This window comes from Alosa alosa, chromosome 14 (genome assembly GCF_017589495.1).
Source record: "Alosa alosa isolate M-15738 ecotype Scorff River chromosome 14, AALO_Geno_1.1, whole genome shotgun sequence".
Lineage (NCBI taxonomy): Eukaryota > Metazoa > Chordata > Actinopteri > Clupeiformes > Clupeidae > Alosa > Alosa alosa.
Window position 1 is genome coordinate 25,478,373 of NC_063202.1, and position 17,514 is coordinate 25,495,886.

Consider the following 17,514-nt stretch of genomic DNA (forward strand, 5'->3'; position numbering starts at 1 on the left):
TATATCTCATTTAAGCTTCACAAAGGCAATGAACATACAACAATATAGTAAATGATTTGCCAAATGTCTGCCCCGATGCCAACACTCAAATGTATGCAGATGATACAGTGATCTTTGTGCACAGCAGCAGTGCAGTTCAGGCCACAAATCAGTTAACAAGCTTGATGCAACATATCACTGCATGGTTAAACCAAAATTGTTTACAATTGAATATATCCAAAACCGTGTGCATGTTTTTTAGCAAGTCAAAAAAACATTTTACAGAACCTGATGTATTAGTGGCAGGGGAGAGACTGCAAGTAGTGTCTGAGTTTAAGTTATTGACAATCAGTTATCATTTAAACCTCACATAAAAAAGGTTTGTCAACGAGTCAAGTTCAATCTGGCAAACTTCAGACACATCCACAACTGTATGTCAACTGAGGCTGCAATAATGTACATGTACTCAATGATCTTCTCCCACATTACATATTGTTTAACAACCTGGTCTCAGTCAGGTACCACTTCCTATACCTCTGTCCAGTCACTGTACAAACAGACTCTTAAAGTCCTTGATAAAAAGCCCAGATATCATCACCACAGTCCAATTTTTAAAAAATATAAGATATTAAGTTGGGAAAATCTGGTGAAATACAGTAACTCCTGTTTAGTGTATAAGATTATCAATGGACTGGCTCCTCCAGTTCTAAATCAGTTTGTAAAAACAAATCCACCCACTTACAGATCTACACGTAGCACAGTTAGAGGAGACTGTAATTCAACTGAGAAAAAGTAGTTTTGGCCAATCTGCTTTTTCTATTAGAGCTGCACATGACTGGAACACAATACCATCCTATATTAGAGACATGAAAACGTATGACATATTCAAATCCAACCTAAAGAAGTGGATAATCAGCAACCAGACCTGTCAACATTGAACAAAAAAAGACAATAACACACCGCTATTGACTCTGCTTGCCAGTTTTACCAGACGACTGCACACTTACCATCCCTGTCCCATGCTCTCTCTTCTTTTCTTTTCCCTCCCTCATTTTATTACTTATTTTCACTTGTTTGTCTTTTTTATAGTACATCTTATGTGTAAAGTGTTGTTTTATCTTTTAGGTTTGCAATGATGTGTTTAGAGTTTCTTGTAGGAACATCTGGCCTGTTAACATCGGCCCATAGACAACAGATGCAAAATAGCCATTTTGGCTAATTCTGGCGCATTTACATTTTTATGTTCATTAATGTGCACTGTCCATGTCTAAATAAACCTTAAATAAAAATAAATAAAATAAATATAGATGCTACCTGCTACTCTATTGCTATAGACCTTTAGTTTCACCATAAGAGGATGTGGAGATGCAGCTAAAGACCACTGAGGCTTTAAACAAGCACGACTGTGCCCATCAATATAATACCAAAATATAACTCATCATCTTCACATTTCACAGTAGTTTCAAGCTTACCTCACTCAGCCCTAAAAAAACTTAACAGATTTAGTCTGTCTTTGAACAGTTGATCATTTCTGGAATACTTCTGCACATTGTATTGTGTAAGTATTCACAGGACGGGGTCAACTGTATAATTTGGAGAAAACACTTGACTTCTCATATTGTGGAAACAAGTGGGAGGAATACATCTCAACAAACACACACTAGGGGAGTTTTGCTGCTGTTCACCCTGCACATTTTACTTTGCACTCTTTCCACTGTGGTGGTACTTGTATAGTTGGTGATTCTCCAGTGCACAATAAAATTATGCAGACCAACCTCTCTTACAGGACACAGAGGCTGCTAGATGAACATGAATCACAGGCATGAAGGCAATTTCTTCATGAAATTCACAATTTCATGGAGTTCACAAAACGGTAACACTCCATAATAAGGTGCCATAATAAATAGCAAACTAGTAATTACTTAACCCTTTGTTAATATTTGTTAATTGTTACTAAAATATCTATTTGGCACAAGTTAATAGTTTTTTCATCATTAATTAAATATTAGTTGTTTGCATAAAATCTGTATGTTAATGTTTTAACAAATCTATTAACTAATATTGTATTAATATATGTTAATAGTTAACTAAATATATGTTTTGGCACTAATTAACAGTTATTTCTTACATCATTTAAATGTTAAATGTTTATTTACAAACTATATGCTAATATAAAAGTTAATGACATATTATTATTTATCTAGCTTTTCTGATTAGCTTTGTGTAGAATTTATGGTTTCTGGCTTTATGGTCTTGTGGGGTGTATAAGGCACCCTACTGCCAGTGGTTGGTTGTGTGAGAGTTTGCGCTCCTCTTCTTCCACTTCATCCTTATTGGATACCTTTGTGGTTGGCTGTCCTGTAATTGGTGACTCTCTGTCTAGTCTTTTGAAAGTAGTGTACTCTTTGCCTTTGGAAGTAGTAGTTATATATTACTAATATATTAATTAAGCTTAACCAACTTTATTATAAGGGGTTCCGGCGCCGACAACAGTGGCAGCATGTCAAGGTAGCTCTGTGTTTTTTTTTCTTGAATTTCCCCTTGGGGATCAATAAAGTATCTATCTATCTATCTATCTATCTATCTATCTATCTATCTATCTATCTATCTATCTATCTATCTATCTATCTATCTATCTATTGTAAGGGTCCTATGGAGAGCGGTTCATATTGGGATAGGCAGAAGCACAGTTTAATAACAATTAGTTAAATAATAAGTAATTTCTATTAACATATAGTTTGCAAATACACATTTAACATTTAAATGATGTAAGAAATAACTGTTAATTAGTGCCAAAAAGACATTTAGTTAACTATTAACACATATTAATACAATATTAGTTAATAGATTTGCTAAAACATTAACATACAGATTTTATGCAAACAACTAATATTTAATTAATAATGAAAAAACTATTAACTTGTGCCAAATAGATATGTTAGTAACAATTAACAAATATTAAGAAAGGGTTAGGTAATTACTAGTTTGCTATTTATTGTGGCACCTTATTATGGAGAACTGGTGCTTCCACTGTGATATAACCACGACACACAATTCCTTTTAGCAGTTTGCTATCCATTCACATTCACCCCATTCATCTTATGAATTGCATGCATTCATATTAACTATTAATGTTTATTATATGGCTATTCACGCTAGTAGAATGCTCCATTGACTTGAATGGAATTTCCCAACATTCTACGGTCAAATTAGCGCTGAAACGTATAATTGCCGCTATCAAAGGCAACGGGTTTTCTGCTTCTGATTTACGTCTTTCATATCACTCCGCAAGTAAATCAGTCCTGGGTAAAAAAGTCCCTTCAGGGCGAAGCAAGACCCCTCCGCTGGCGTGTTTGGGTCCGGTTTGCCCTGTCGGGATTTATTTTCCCAATAATGACCGGCGTTCCATACATTATCACTTACTTTCCCTGTGTTTTGGTACATTCCAGAAAAAAATATTCTTTACACTGAGAACATATGTTCATGTGCTTACCATATGAAGTTGAAAGTTTAAATTTAACTATACTGGCAAAGCAATGATCTACTCTTGAATAGTTTAACTGAAACAACCGACAGGAAATGTAATCTACAAAGCAGATTACTTTGCTAGTTACAATGAAGTTTCACATTTAATTCTCAAAGGCATTTTTGGAGCAAACATGAAATATCTCCTTACAGATGTATTACTATTAAAGTAGATGTTTCATTAATTCTATTGATCCCTGTTCAAAAATAAATAATCCAAGCTAAGAAAGAACCATGGCACTCCGTATGGTCATCATAAATTATATCACACTAGTAACATCACACTAAAAGATTATATCACATTAGTAACACTTACTTTAGATCCTTATGTAACAATACCTTAATTGCATAACTGCCTATATGGCAGGAAGGCTCTTCAGCCAGCTCATATATTTCCGATGGAGCGTCAGCTGTGTTGTAACAGCATCTTCTGTTATATTCTGCTCCTTGCGTGTTCACTTGTACACTCCACCGGAAATATATGCGCTGGCTAAAGAGCCTTCCTGGCATATAGGCAATTGACAGACTGTCTATCCAATGAAAATAATATAGAGTACATTTTCAATACTGTACTTATAGTGTACTTAATCATTCTGTAATAATGACTGTGAAAAGGTATAGCTCAAGCTCTCACCTGGTGAGCGCTGGTTTGGTGGTCCTCATTGAGTCACCATGAGTGAGTGCCTCAGCTACCGAGCTGTCACTAGAGACACGTTTCCTCTGAGCAGTCCGTTTGAGCTCCTGAACTCTGTCCAGACAGACAAGGAAAGAGACTAAACAAATGTACTGTAGTGCTCCTGTTGAGAGTGCTAGGCTAGAACAGGGTATAAGATCAACATAAACACAAAATAGCTTGTGGCACAAGTCAACACCAAAGCATAAGACCCTAATGAGAACGAGGCGTCCATGACCAAAGTGTAATTTGATTTTGGGCTTGAAGGGCTATGCCTAGTTTTACCTAAATGTCTGTGGACAACACTGCAAGGTTTATCATAGCAATCAATTTCTCCACATACACACATTCACCACATAGGCATACAAGCACACACACAGCTCATAAAAAATTATTCCATTTTATTTCATGAAAATCATTTTAAGTTAATATATTGCCACTCATTTTTCCGCAAATGAGGTAAGGAAAGAGCACATTTAATTTGGCAAAGATAAGTCCGCAAGGAATATTGGTAGATTTTACCACAGAGCAATACTTTGGTAAAATCATTCTGTTTTCTTTCATCTACCAGGCTGACTGAAAAAACACGGAAAGGCTCTGCCTCTTGTCGGCACACATCATTATTTCACCCCTGGAGGTTTGGTGTCAGAGCAACACACAACGATCTAGGTCTTGTCTCTGATACTTCTGCACTCCCTTCAGCATTCATCAACATCTCAAAGGGCAGTCTGCTTTACCCAGCCATTCGCTGAAGGGAAAGCTTACCAAACAAACAAACACTCCGAACTTGGTTAGAGATAAACTTCACTACAAAAGCAGTGAAAGTATAGGGTCTGAGGGCTTTTCTTCATGTTCAGGGACAATATAGTTTACAGTCATTAACTTGAATGTTTTATAGAGCAATTCCCCTAACAGTTTGACTTGGCCCTTAAATGAAGTGAATAATGGCTTTGTATTGAATAATGGCGTTCCCAGATCAGGGACATAAGAAAATAAGACATAAGAAATAGCTTATTCAATTTGTTTTTTTTTTTTTGCTTATGGTAAATCTGTGTCAGTCTGTGTGATGCTTGCCGGTAGTTCCAAACTCATACTCTGAGATTAAGCAATAGCCATTGCTTCATTCTCTTTATTTATTTCTATAGATTTTGGAGTTGGCTAAATTGGCGTACTTCTGTGCTTGCAATACCTAATTTGAGTTGTTATTGTAACGGGTGCCAGCTAGCATAGCTGTGCATGTGGAACGTTAGTAAACCTTACTCCCCGACGCCTTAGCGACGCTCGACTTCCAATCCGAGGTGCTGCTGTTGGCAGGTTCGAGTCCAGACATGTGTAGGGCTGAACTACGCGGTTCAACACAATGCAGGTTACATTTAGGATGATAATTGCATAGACATAAAGTGTGCAATAGCAAGTACCCGGATGGTGCACTTGTAATGGTCAAGAAGTTCGGTGTAGAACAATGGACACTTTTAGCCTTCAACGGACACCATCTTGGCTACATATCAGAGTCGCGGTTGAGGATATATGTTCATGCTTTGACAAAGTACGATCATGTCGCTGTGAAATAGAGGACTAGCCTGACGTCTTCATACTCAAATTCTAGTCAGAATATGAGTCTGATACTGCTCCATTGGGATGTGATTATGGGCAGTGTTTCAACCGATAGCCTACAGGGTGTGAATCCTGTAAACGGCTAGTATTAGAGACAGGCGTCTATATGAGACAGGCCTTTGATTCCTTTTACACAAAACTTTTCCTCTGCAAAGATGGAAAATATTATCAAATTAATTATTTTGACAACAGTCAACTTACATTTCAAATCATAGCCTACTTCTTTCTCTTAATTGCCATGGCGGTACACATTTAGAATAAAGAATAACGTTTGTGAACCCTTTTGTTTTGTTGCCAGCATAAAAACAAGCTTACCATCGGCCTATCCGCAAATTTGAAACAAAAGGGATGAATTGATGTCGAAGTCGGACATAGGCATAGTTCATATTAAAAAAAGTCATACAATTTGGAACTCTAGCTTTTTCCCGTCTTTTAATGTCATGTAATCATAACGTTAGCGTGCGCAGTCTGCACCTTATGGCTTAAACAGACGATCTGACGAGTTTTAGAAGATGAAATACAACTCGAAACTAAAAAACAGACCAGACCTCTATGAGACCGGCCTTTAACCCAAACATGTAGCCACATCAGGCGTTTAAAAGAGACAGGCCTCTATTTGGGACTCGGCTATTATTTGAAGTTTTACGGTAATTGGGCTATGGTTTTTCTACAGGAATGCCATGTTTGAACGGGCACTGCACTAGTTTCCATTAAATGCATGGAGTTGGACTTGAGACTACACTATTCTTTTGAAATTCACACATGCAGATGAAGAACTAGAAGGTGGAAGGGAAGTTGGCGGCTGAAGCAGACTTATGCATAGATTGAACTGCTGGTGATGTAATTAAGCTGTAAATTCTTTAAGTGAAGGGGTTAACGTTAGCCCTAAAGTTTTTGTGTGATAATTGTCGTTCAATGGTGAACCATTTATGTGAGGATATTAGCCTGTACAGATCCACAAATCGGGCTAGCTATATCCACACCATTGCGTTTTTGTTTGAAAACATTTGTTTGAACATCACTTTTGTGACATTAACTCCAATCATCCTGACTACTGACGTTTCCAAACCCCCAAAGCAGAGTGAGGCTCCATTTCAGTCTGGAAACTCCAGGGTTTCATTTTAATGTGGAAAGACAGAAACAGAGACTTTTGAAAATGATTATAAAGCCACCCATATTTACTTTCTGATTAAGCCTCATCAGTTACGATCACTCTCCTTCACGTGACCCTTTTCCAGAAGAAAACAATTTCCATATGTAGATAAATGGTTGTATGACATGCATTTTCAGGCATGTGGTATGGACGCAGATCTGAAACAGAACTAAAAATCCTTGTTTGGACGAAGATTGGTTTCGTTTGAAAACTGTGGACGTAGCCAGTCCAATACCCACCCACTCACAGATTTTTGTCTGAATGCTACACAAATCTAAGATGGCCTCTTCAGTTTTTGAAAATATCAAATGCCACTGCGTTTGTACTGGTGACGCTAGCGTGTGCTTGTGCGTATGTTTGACAGAGAGTATGCAAGAGAGAGAGTCTGCTGGAGAGTTTGGAATCACGTTGCCTGCCCACACACTTTACAAAGTGATAAGCGCTCAAGCTTCAACTGCCGATTTCTCAGTAATGATGTGCCTGTTCTGCCTCCAGGTGTGCTCTGACAACAAACTGATGGAACAGCATGCCGCTACAATGCAGATAGAGTTTATACTTGACAACTTACAATAAAAGGACAGGCATCTGAACAGATGTTTGGAAAAGTTTATTTTTGAGTAAAACTACAGTTAATTAGTTTCTACAACATCATTGGTTTATGATGATACTCATGTTCACTGAAGACTGAGCAATGATGTAAAAAGGTGGATACCCTGTATACTGTAAAAGGGAACCGTCCTTCAGTTCACAAGACTGGTCAGAGAATGGTCAAGTCTTGACCATTTCTGTACAGTCATAACGAATGGTAGGGGGCAATTTAACATGAAAATGTAAATATTTGTTTTCAAAAATATATAAAATATTACCAAATTGTATATATTGTTATACCAAATTACACAATGTGTATGTATGTGCTTGTGTGTGAGTAACCTGCAGTCTGTCTATAAGCAGACTGTGTTAAGGCAAGCCAACACGATTATACTGTATCTCATCCAACTCATGTTCTACAAAATGAATACTAGCTCCTGCCATAAGGGAGGCCATAAGGTTGGCCACATTGTCATTTGAACAGATTTAAAAAAAATGTTATCCCTGACCAGTAAAAGCCTACTCTTACATGGCAGCAAATGCAATAGGAATGGAATAGATATAGAAACCTTTTTTTTAATTATTTATTGATGATTGACCATTTGCCAAGTGTAGTGCTTCTCTGTACTCTGTACTAGAATGATAGTATTTTAATGTTTAATTAACAGTATGTTTTAATAATTATGTTTGTAGCTGTCTTATCCAGTCTTGAGTCTTATGTTTCTAGAATGACTGATAGTCCTACACAGTAGGAAAGTAAAGTGAATCTTGAATGAGAAAGAGAAGGAGATGGGAAATTTGTAGGATATATTACCTGGGGCCAGGAGAAGAGGGTGGAGAGGAGGATGATGATGGAAAAGCAAATTTGCGTGAGCTGGCTGTGAATTCTTCCAAAGAGTCCACCAGTTCAGGCATCCCAGGTGATGTACTCACAGTCTCTGTGACAACCAACTCAGGATCCAGAATGAAGAGCTCATCCTGCGAGATCTCAGTCACATAGTTCAGGTGCTCCTAAAAAAATTAATTGGGTCAATCATTTTGATTGACTCATACAGTATGTTATATTTCTGTGTGTATATATATATATATATATATATATATATATATATACACAGCTATAGATATAGATAGATAGAATTCATCTCATGAATTAGAATTCATCATGATGTTACAGCAGCAATTAATAATATTAAAGTGTAACTCTGTAGAGTAAAAACAACCTAGGGTCTATTTTATATCTGCAGATCTGCTTAAACGTAAGGCATGTTTGTATTGTAAGATTCAGCAAGATCTGTGCAACGCTGCAAGATTGAAAGTGCCCACTGATTTGACGATACCGGACCAGGAAGCCATGGAATTGTCTTCCTACAGATACAGGTCTTGTATAACCTCTCTGTACACTTTCAAAGTTGACAATACTTCGGTTTGTCAGAAGAAACCCTTACCACACTACCACAGAAGTGTAATTATATTTTGAGCATTGTTAGAAAAAAATAGTATAAAATTGTGATGTGGCACCTTGCCCTGTTAGCGTCACTGTAAGCCCATTCAGTGATAAAATGGTCTTGCCCAAAACGTCACCAATTAACATAAATTTGCTCTCAATCAAACTTTTGAAGTTGTTAATTACCGTAAATAGACCTTAGGTTGTTTTTACTCCAGAGTTACACTTTAACATAATCACACACATACATAAAAAACAAATAAATACAATTATGATATGAAGTCAATTGATTGTAAACATGTACGTAATGCTGTACAAAGGGGATAAACCAATGCACCGTATAGATTGAGGATGTTTAAGTCAGGGTTTTGCAATACACTTGATTTCAGTTAAACTGTTTTGCAGAAAATAATTACCTGTGCACGATCAATCCTGTAAAAGCGGTCTGCAGTAGTAGCTGTTGACAAGAGAACAATCAGACAATATTAATTATTATAGAGAAAAGACACTAAGGCATGAATTCATAAATTAAACCCACCAGTAAACCTACATGGCCCACTACAACATCTGCATATGAAATTTAGCCTATTAACCAATTAACCAAGACAACTGTCCAACAGTCACAGTCTTATTATTGTCAGACACACATTTTGCAACAACAATGTGATCAGTATGGTAATGAGGTTAAAGGGACACCAGGCAACGTTTTCGTGTTAATTAATCATCTTCGTAAGTCGGTATATGGTTAAATTACTCATTACGGGCCGAATGAAGGCTCTCTAGCCCGCCCATACTGCCTGTAGGAAGAATATCCCACTTGCAAGTTCGGTGTATCCTACCCGCCGACCGAAGCAGGATCAGTTTACAGCACAGAGGCAGGCTAACGAAACGCTAGAGATTGTTGCAAACGTGTGTATAATGGCAGAGCCGGCGAAGAAGCAGCGAAAACCCTTGACGGAAGACGCGAAGAAAAGGAAAAGAGCTTCAGACCGAGCGAGGGGGAGTTTCGTAGAGAAAAAGCATCAGGCTTGCCTAGTGTCCCTTTAAGATTAGTGTAAGAATGCTGAAAAGGATTCAAAAGGATTCTGAATTGAAGTTCCTCCTTTTAAGACAGAATTACATCATAAGCCGGTCTATTCATTACAGAACATACTAGTTATTCCCTTGTGATTGACAGCTGTTTTACAGGATTCTCTAATACACTGCTGTGTACAGAATGATAGTTTTCAGATAATTTGTGAATTGGTTTTAGAGAGTTAAGAGTCTTCCTAAATATGCATAGGTTTTCCCAGACTTCTGGTCTACTTTTAGTGCGCTGTAATACCTCTGTCAAATAGATAAATACAAATATAATAAATGAAGAGTCCTAAAGTTAAGACTAACACACCTATTATTGTTATTATAAAGATTTATCTTAAATCAATCAGTTAGGAGCTACTTTTGGCCCTATGATGCTTTGTGAATATGGGATCATCAAGTCATCTTTTGGTATCGATTTAGTCTCAGTTATGTGAGGAAAGTTTTCCTCATTCAAGCCGAATGACCTCACCACTGTGGCTGAACAACAGATTGAGGGATTATGGCCTTTTGAATGAGACAATGGCCTTAAGCAGTACACTATTTAACTGTGTACAGCAAAACATTAACAAGGAAAATGTAATTGTGAGGGTGGGTTCAACGGGTTGAACAGATTTTGCTGTAGGTCTCTGAAAAGGTTAAAATGGTTCTGATAATGTGTTCTACCTAAAGGAGACATACAACATGTATTAAGTAGCTCACCTCTAATTAAGACGGAGAGACCTGGTAGTTCTAAGAATGCTTAATCAAAGTGTTGACCTTATTAGCCTCTTGAGTATAAAAATAAACTGAAGTTGGACAGAAATACAAATAACCTCAGCCTTAAATGGGCTTCATTTGAACAAACAGAATGGAGTCATTAATTCTGTGTCCTAGGTCAGAGACAGGACAATGTAACAAAGCTCATGAGAAGTGTGTGTGAGTGTGTGTGTGTGTGTGTGTGTGTGTGTGACAGAGAGAGAGAGAGAGAGATTATTGGCTCAATTTTAAAGTATACACAGTACATTCTAGTGGTTTGTGGATTTCAATATTACATAAAAATGCTTCAGCGAAGTTATAAAAAAGGGTCCATTATATAATTCGTCAGCATCCGTGATTCAGCAACATAGCTCAGTTGGTCAGACACTCAGCCCTATAGGGCTGTCCATCTAATGAGTTATCTGGTAGGCAGAGGAGCTGCTGCTGAGGAGGGCCAGTGCTGAGTGGGTGCAGATGAGCAGAAAGATACAGTGAGATATGAGAGTATCTGCCAAGAGCCTATCACCCCTCCTCACCCCCATCAAACACACAAGCACACAATTTCCTCTGATTTTGCATACGAATGCAAGGGGAACTGCATTATGAATAATACATTATTTATTTATTTGTTCAAATTTCAAATAAAATATTTGTTTTTGATTTATTTGTTAATCCGAATTTATTTTTACTTCTACCTAGTATTCACCTTCATAAAAATGCTGATCTAGACAGTAGCCTATCTGCCTTAATGGATGGATCTCGTTGTGTTTAATTTTTAAATCACATTGGAAGAGGCATAGACAAAAAGTTAGCTTGAGAAAGGAAGAAAGATGTGTCAATTACGTGAGACACTGTTGTGCTTTTGTTTTGAGACAGTCAGAAGCGGTCATAGACAGTAGCTTATCTGCCTTAATGCACTTGTAATACGTCTTTAGTCAATTGAGTGTTTCTTAACTTTTTTGACACTGTTTTTTTAGAAGCTACTCGTTTAGACATGTTTTCTTGTGAATCTAGGATCAGCAAACTCACATGGTAAACATGAATAAATTGTGAATTAAATAAATACAGCTCAAACCTCCCTCTGCTCTATGCACATTCTTCCATTCCTCAGTCAGCCTTTAAACCTTTGGAATATTTTTTTCAAGAAATGGCTGAACATTAATCTGCTGCTCTGGTCTCCCAGAAAGAGGGGAGTGATTTCATGAGGCCTTGAAGAGCTCTACTAAACAAGCACAGCATTTTTCACATCCTTCAACCATCCCCTCAAGCTCATTTGTATAGTGTGTAATGGACTTCAGATGCTTTGCTGAAATGCTGCGGTATTAATCCTAATCTTTTTTTATATTGATGGTGTTTTTGTTCATTAATTAATGTCTCATAATGAAATTTTTGGAGAGGAAAAAATACTCAGGCAATCATCAAATAATGCATGCAGCTGTTGGAATTGCGTTGGAATTCTGGACTCCAACACTAAATGAGGCTGTGTTTAATACACACCAATCTTACAAAAGACCACTCTGGCAGCCAGTCTGGCCTGACAGGGCAGCAACCAACCCAGGCTGAGTGTTCATAGGAGTTGATCTGGACTGATATTCAATTAAACCAGGAAGAACAGTGACTCACTCCTCCACTTTTAGGACATGAGATGGGAATGACAGCTCGTTGGCATAGCAGCTGCTTCATTAGAAGTAAAAATATCAGCAGATATACACTCCTTTCCAACTGTCCATTTGCCATAACCCTTGCCTGATATCTTGTAAAAAACATTTATACAAGTCACCAGCAGACATAGTTTACACCAAGGCATTTGATCCTTTGCAGAATTTGATCAATTTATCTGTAAGTAATCTAATAGCATTGCCTTAGGCCAAAGGTGTACTTCTGCAGACATGGGGCCCTACTTTGATGATCTAAAAACGCATGGTCAGTGGCGAAAAGCTTAAATACATTTAGGGGTGTGTCCAGTTCACATTCGGGGTGGTTTTGTTATCAAGCGTCTGGCGCAAATTTCAAAAGGTTGTTCTTCTGTTTCTTAACCAGTCATGGGTGTGTTTTGGGCGTAACTTCCTTTCAACTAATGAGAGTGACATCTGCATTCCCTTTAACAGCAAGCAGTGCAACTTCAAACAACGCATCGGTATTTTGCCAGTCAGCGGCATATTTTGAAGGAATCTGCTCGCATGCGAGACCGGGATTCTACTAAACCTTGCTTTACTAAAACCCGTTTGTGCAAACCTGTTGCATTCTGCACTCGCAAATTATTTGAACACACAGGCAAAGTGAAACTATCATCACGGTGTTCTCATAAGCAAAACAGTTCTACACAGTTATTTACTTTCATTATTGATTGACAATCGAAAACATAGCCTGAAAAAAGCAACCCTTACCCCAATAATGTTCGAATGACTGAATAAAAATCCTAAGGCTATTTATCCTGCAAAAAAGTTTGGGACTGCTTGCTAAGAGCTGTTTACGTCTCGTGACAGTTAGTCTTCAGCTGTGCTTTACATGAGCTTTTCGCTATAGATCAGGTTTTTCTTGGTCAATTTTGGATCATGTGCCAGACCACATCTCCTGCCACACCCCTGGGCGCAAGGATTAATAAAAGTGAAGCGCATGGTGCAAAATCCGCCACTGACTGGGTGTAAGATAAAGAATAAGCTTTGCGTCGGGCTTTCAGCAAGCGTTTCTGATCGACAGAACAGAGGCCATTGTCTGTTACATGGTGCAGATGATTACAAACTTAATCTGCACAGGCCACACAAACTCTCCATGCAACGCCAAATTTTGTGTCCATGCAGACTGTGTGCACTGACTGCACAAGTGCATGTGATTGTCAAGTAATGCCTTAAGGCCAAGAGATAATAAAATATATTTATGCTATTTATTCTTTTAGCAGAGTATTTTTTGCTAACATCTAATCCTGTCGTACAATATTCTAAGTTTGCCGATTTGGTGGAGAGAGGTTACAGTGCCTGAGGGGTAAAAGATTCAAATGAGAGTGAGAGGTTTAAGAAAGAAAATAAACCAAAATGAGGTGATGGATATTAGCATGGCTCTAATAGAAATCCATACTCACAGTCCAGGAAGCACCACTTTGGTGAAAGCCTCTGAGAGGACAGGGTCTTTGATTTGTTCCCATCGCCCTCCTAGGAGAAAAAGCGGGCAACAAGATTATTTCTACAGCAGTTCTCTCTATAGACTGCTGTAGAAATGAGATTGGAAAGCCTTAACCCCATTTTGTCTGGGCAGCTGGTTTATTAACTAAGGCATAAGCCTAGCATAATGAAACCCTTCTGTGTCTCAGCCAGTGACACTGCCCTTTCACAGAACACTCACTTTTTAGCGAGCTTCACAGAAGGGCTTCTGTAAACCATTACACATTTACTTGAACTTCCAACTTTTGTGATTAGCTGATCTGTTGAATACTTGCACAGTGAAGAATAATGTTTATCAGGTGAAATATCAATAGCAACCCTGACTTTAACACATTTAGGCAATTTGCACTGTGTGCTTGGAATGTGTAATGAATTAAAGACCCATGCACATCCCACATCAGCAGCACACACACATCAAAACAACCATGCAACAACTTCAACAAAGTAATTAAATGTACACATAATAACATACAGGCAAAACCACAAAACAGCATAAACCACAAACCTAGACCATAGGTACCGGATTGGGGGTATGAAGAGTGGGGATCAATGTGCACATCTTTACATCCCATTTTACTACTTCATAAGGGAATTCGGTTGGTTTGCTGGCAGCACTATGTATTCTAAAATACGAAATCATTAATGTTTTCAAAGTACCTACACATGTAGTTTATTAGATTGTAAAATAGCATTCGACTGTAAAAGGCATTTGCCTTCCCCTTTTTGTATAAAGTGTATGTTTTAGTAACATCGTGCTTCATCCTGCTGTCAACTGATGTGCAAGAGGATGAACTGCACAGCAGATTGAGACAGGAAATCTGACTTAACAGGAGCATGTGCAAAGAATGATAATGCCCCATTCTCAGAGAAGGACAATAATTCAAACAGTACAGCAAGCTGGGAAGACTGCTATAAAACCATATAACAGCCAACTGCAATGGTCCGATATTTTATTTTGATTACCACCCCCAGCCCCGGCACCTGACTTAGACCTGATTTAATGCTGTGCACAGAGGAGGGAGAGGAACATAGAGGAACAAGGAGGAAAGGATCTCGATAAAATAGGGACTGCTACGAAGGTCTGGGGAGTCAATATGCAGAACTATCAGTTAAACACAAACTGGGAAAGGAAGATCTAAATATGTTTTTAATAATTTAACATGTTATGGTATTCCAATGCTGACTGGCTCAACAAAACAATACTGCATAGGATTTGTGGAAACAGACCCACTGCAGGGGGGAAACAACATCTGGCATCTGGAGGCAGGAAGCTGCAGCATCTGTTAGCGCCAGATATTTTGATTAGGCTACTTCAACAGCTTCTCCCTCAACACTGAAGCAAAATGACTTCCCCATGTAAATGAAAAGCTCATAGATATTCATTCAGGAGTTACATCCTTGATGTATCTTGAGTGACAAAGTGTGATTTTTAATATTTATATACAATATTATTTTGTTAAAATAAAACTAACATGAGGACAAAAAATGAATTACATGTATCATAAACCTGCAGTTGGATTGTTTTGCAATGGTAAACAAAAGCTAAATAACCCAACTGCAGCTTGATTGATAACATCTGGAATTAAATGTCTGATTGAAAAAATATTTATTTGTTGTTTGTTATGTATTTATTTGTATCAGATTTCAATATCTCTATGGAGAACTTAAATTTGGGAGAGTTACTGTTTGAGCCGAGCTTTCATTTTATGAGGAAATTTCCCATTTCAGACTTGTTCCTCATGGTGATCCAGGATTCAAAGTTTCCCTATTACAAACCTGGAGCACCAATCGCTGAAAAGAGGGATGAAAAGAGATGAAGTCCTGCAGAAGAGCCCACAGCATTAGACAAGGAGCACAAAGACAAACCCATTTCCAAGGTCCCTTGTAAACTGAGGGTAAATGCACAACTTCAGTGACTTTGGTCCTGTCCCCAAAAGCTCCCCTTACTGTATATATAAACTTAAAATCAATTTGAGTAATCCTTGTGAGACTGTCTGATGATGCTATATCGACAAGTATGACCACTCCTTGCACTCCTATATGGCCTGGTTAGGTCACTGGATAGAATCACAATAATACCTTTAAACCAACAATAAACAATGAAATTATGTTTCTTCTAAATATTCAGTCAATTCTCTATGCTTAGTTATACTTGCCTACTTTTCTATATCATACAAATCTAAAGTATCTGCCATGCATCTGGTATATGTTAGGCTTGCTGAAAAATGCCTCTATGAATGGGCCTATAGCCATTAAGACATAGGTCAGGAAGGTCAGAGAAGTATTTCTGTGTTTCAAATGAACCAAAATGACATATAGCTGATACCAAGAGCCATCCTCCATCAACCAGAACAGGTCTAAGGGCATATTCCACAACAGCAAGTCAAGGGACACGTTTGGGTTAGAATACTTTGAGTATGGAGAAAAGAAAACAGAGTGCAGTCACACCACACAATGAGGCTTCTATTCCACCACACATTTCATGCACTATTTACTGCATTGGGCATTCTATTAAAAGCTGTGGGGAGTGGATTGAAAGGTTGTGGGGAGTGGGTTTACTTTTTTTAAGGCACAGTTCTATTCACTGTCCCTGGAACACTGTTGCACACATGTCCAGCAAAGTGGGCAATTCAGTGTATGGGGAAAACCAGCAGTAATGCATGGGTGGCTATATTTCCAGGTCTTTTGTTTTCTTGCATTCAGACACTCTCAGATTTCATCCTCACAGTTTTTCTGCCTGCATATTCTCCTTACCTCTTGTAGCCTCTCAATGTGAGAGCGGCATGTTTCCAGGTCACTGTCTCCTGGAACAACAATGAGTCCCAGTGGGATGGCTAAGAGACAAATAGATGGGGAGAGGGAGAGAGATGGAGATGGATGAGGAAAATGGTTACACACTAATGTACACCTTAGGTCAGACTGTTAGTAAACACTTGACCCAAACTGCCCGATGTCTGCATGTAATACTAGAAATCAGACAACTCAGCTCCCTGTAGCTTGTTTGCTATGTAGGACTACTTTTACACCAAAAACACAGACATTTTGAAACAGAAAGGTACAAAAAAACAGTTTGAATTCACTCACAAAATATACCCCAGAGCACACACAAACACACACACACACACAGTCAAACACATATTGGATACAGTATACTACTTTGCCTTCTACTTTCAACATCACATATTGGATATACAGTATACTACTTTGCTTTCTACTTTCAACATCACATATTGGATGTACAGTATACTACTTTGCTTTCTACTTTCAACATCACATATTGGATGTATCCTACTTTGCCTTCTACTTTCAACATCCTCACCTGAACGGTGCCATACAAGTTATTGTCACTATTTGAAAACATTTATTATAATAACTAAAACTATTATACGAGTTATACTACTAGGTGCGGTAGAACTGTTTATTAATATCTAATTGAACGAGAAGCATTCCACGAGTGTGGATATCCCAGGATGAATGTTCAGATAAACATGTTGATTAACATGAGGACAAGTGAGTAGCAGATTATTGTGCACATAGCCACATATAGCCCTCATTTTTTTTGGCC

At 38.0% G+C, this 17,514-nt stretch overlaps 1 protein-coding gene across 5 annotated transcripts in view; it reads right to left on the reverse strand.

The window, feature by feature from the left end:
• Positions 1 to 17,514, reverse strand: part of dgkza (diacylglycerol kinase, zeta a) — a 128,622-nt gene that overhangs the window by 26,542 nt on the left and 84,566 nt on the right. For 4 of the 5 annotated variants that reach the window (XM_048262636.1, XM_048262637.1, XM_048262635.1 and 1 more), the window contains 6 exons: positions 16,704 to 16,783; positions 15,726 to 15,770; positions 13,871 to 13,940; positions 9,393 to 9,433; positions 8,347 to 8,543; positions 4,139 to 4,252 (listed from right to left, as the gene is read on the reverse strand). In XM_048262636.1, coding sequence (XP_048118593.1) covers positions 4,139 to 4,252; positions 8,347 to 8,543; positions 9,393 to 9,433; positions 13,871 to 13,940; positions 15,726 to 15,770; positions 16,704 to 16,783 — 547 coding nt within the window. The remainder of the gene's footprint in view (positions 1 to 4,138; positions 4,253 to 8,346; positions 8,544 to 9,392; positions 9,434 to 13,870; positions 13,941 to 15,725; positions 15,771 to 16,703; positions 16,784 to 17,514) is intronic. The other variant, XM_048262634.1, reaches the window with a different exon arrangement.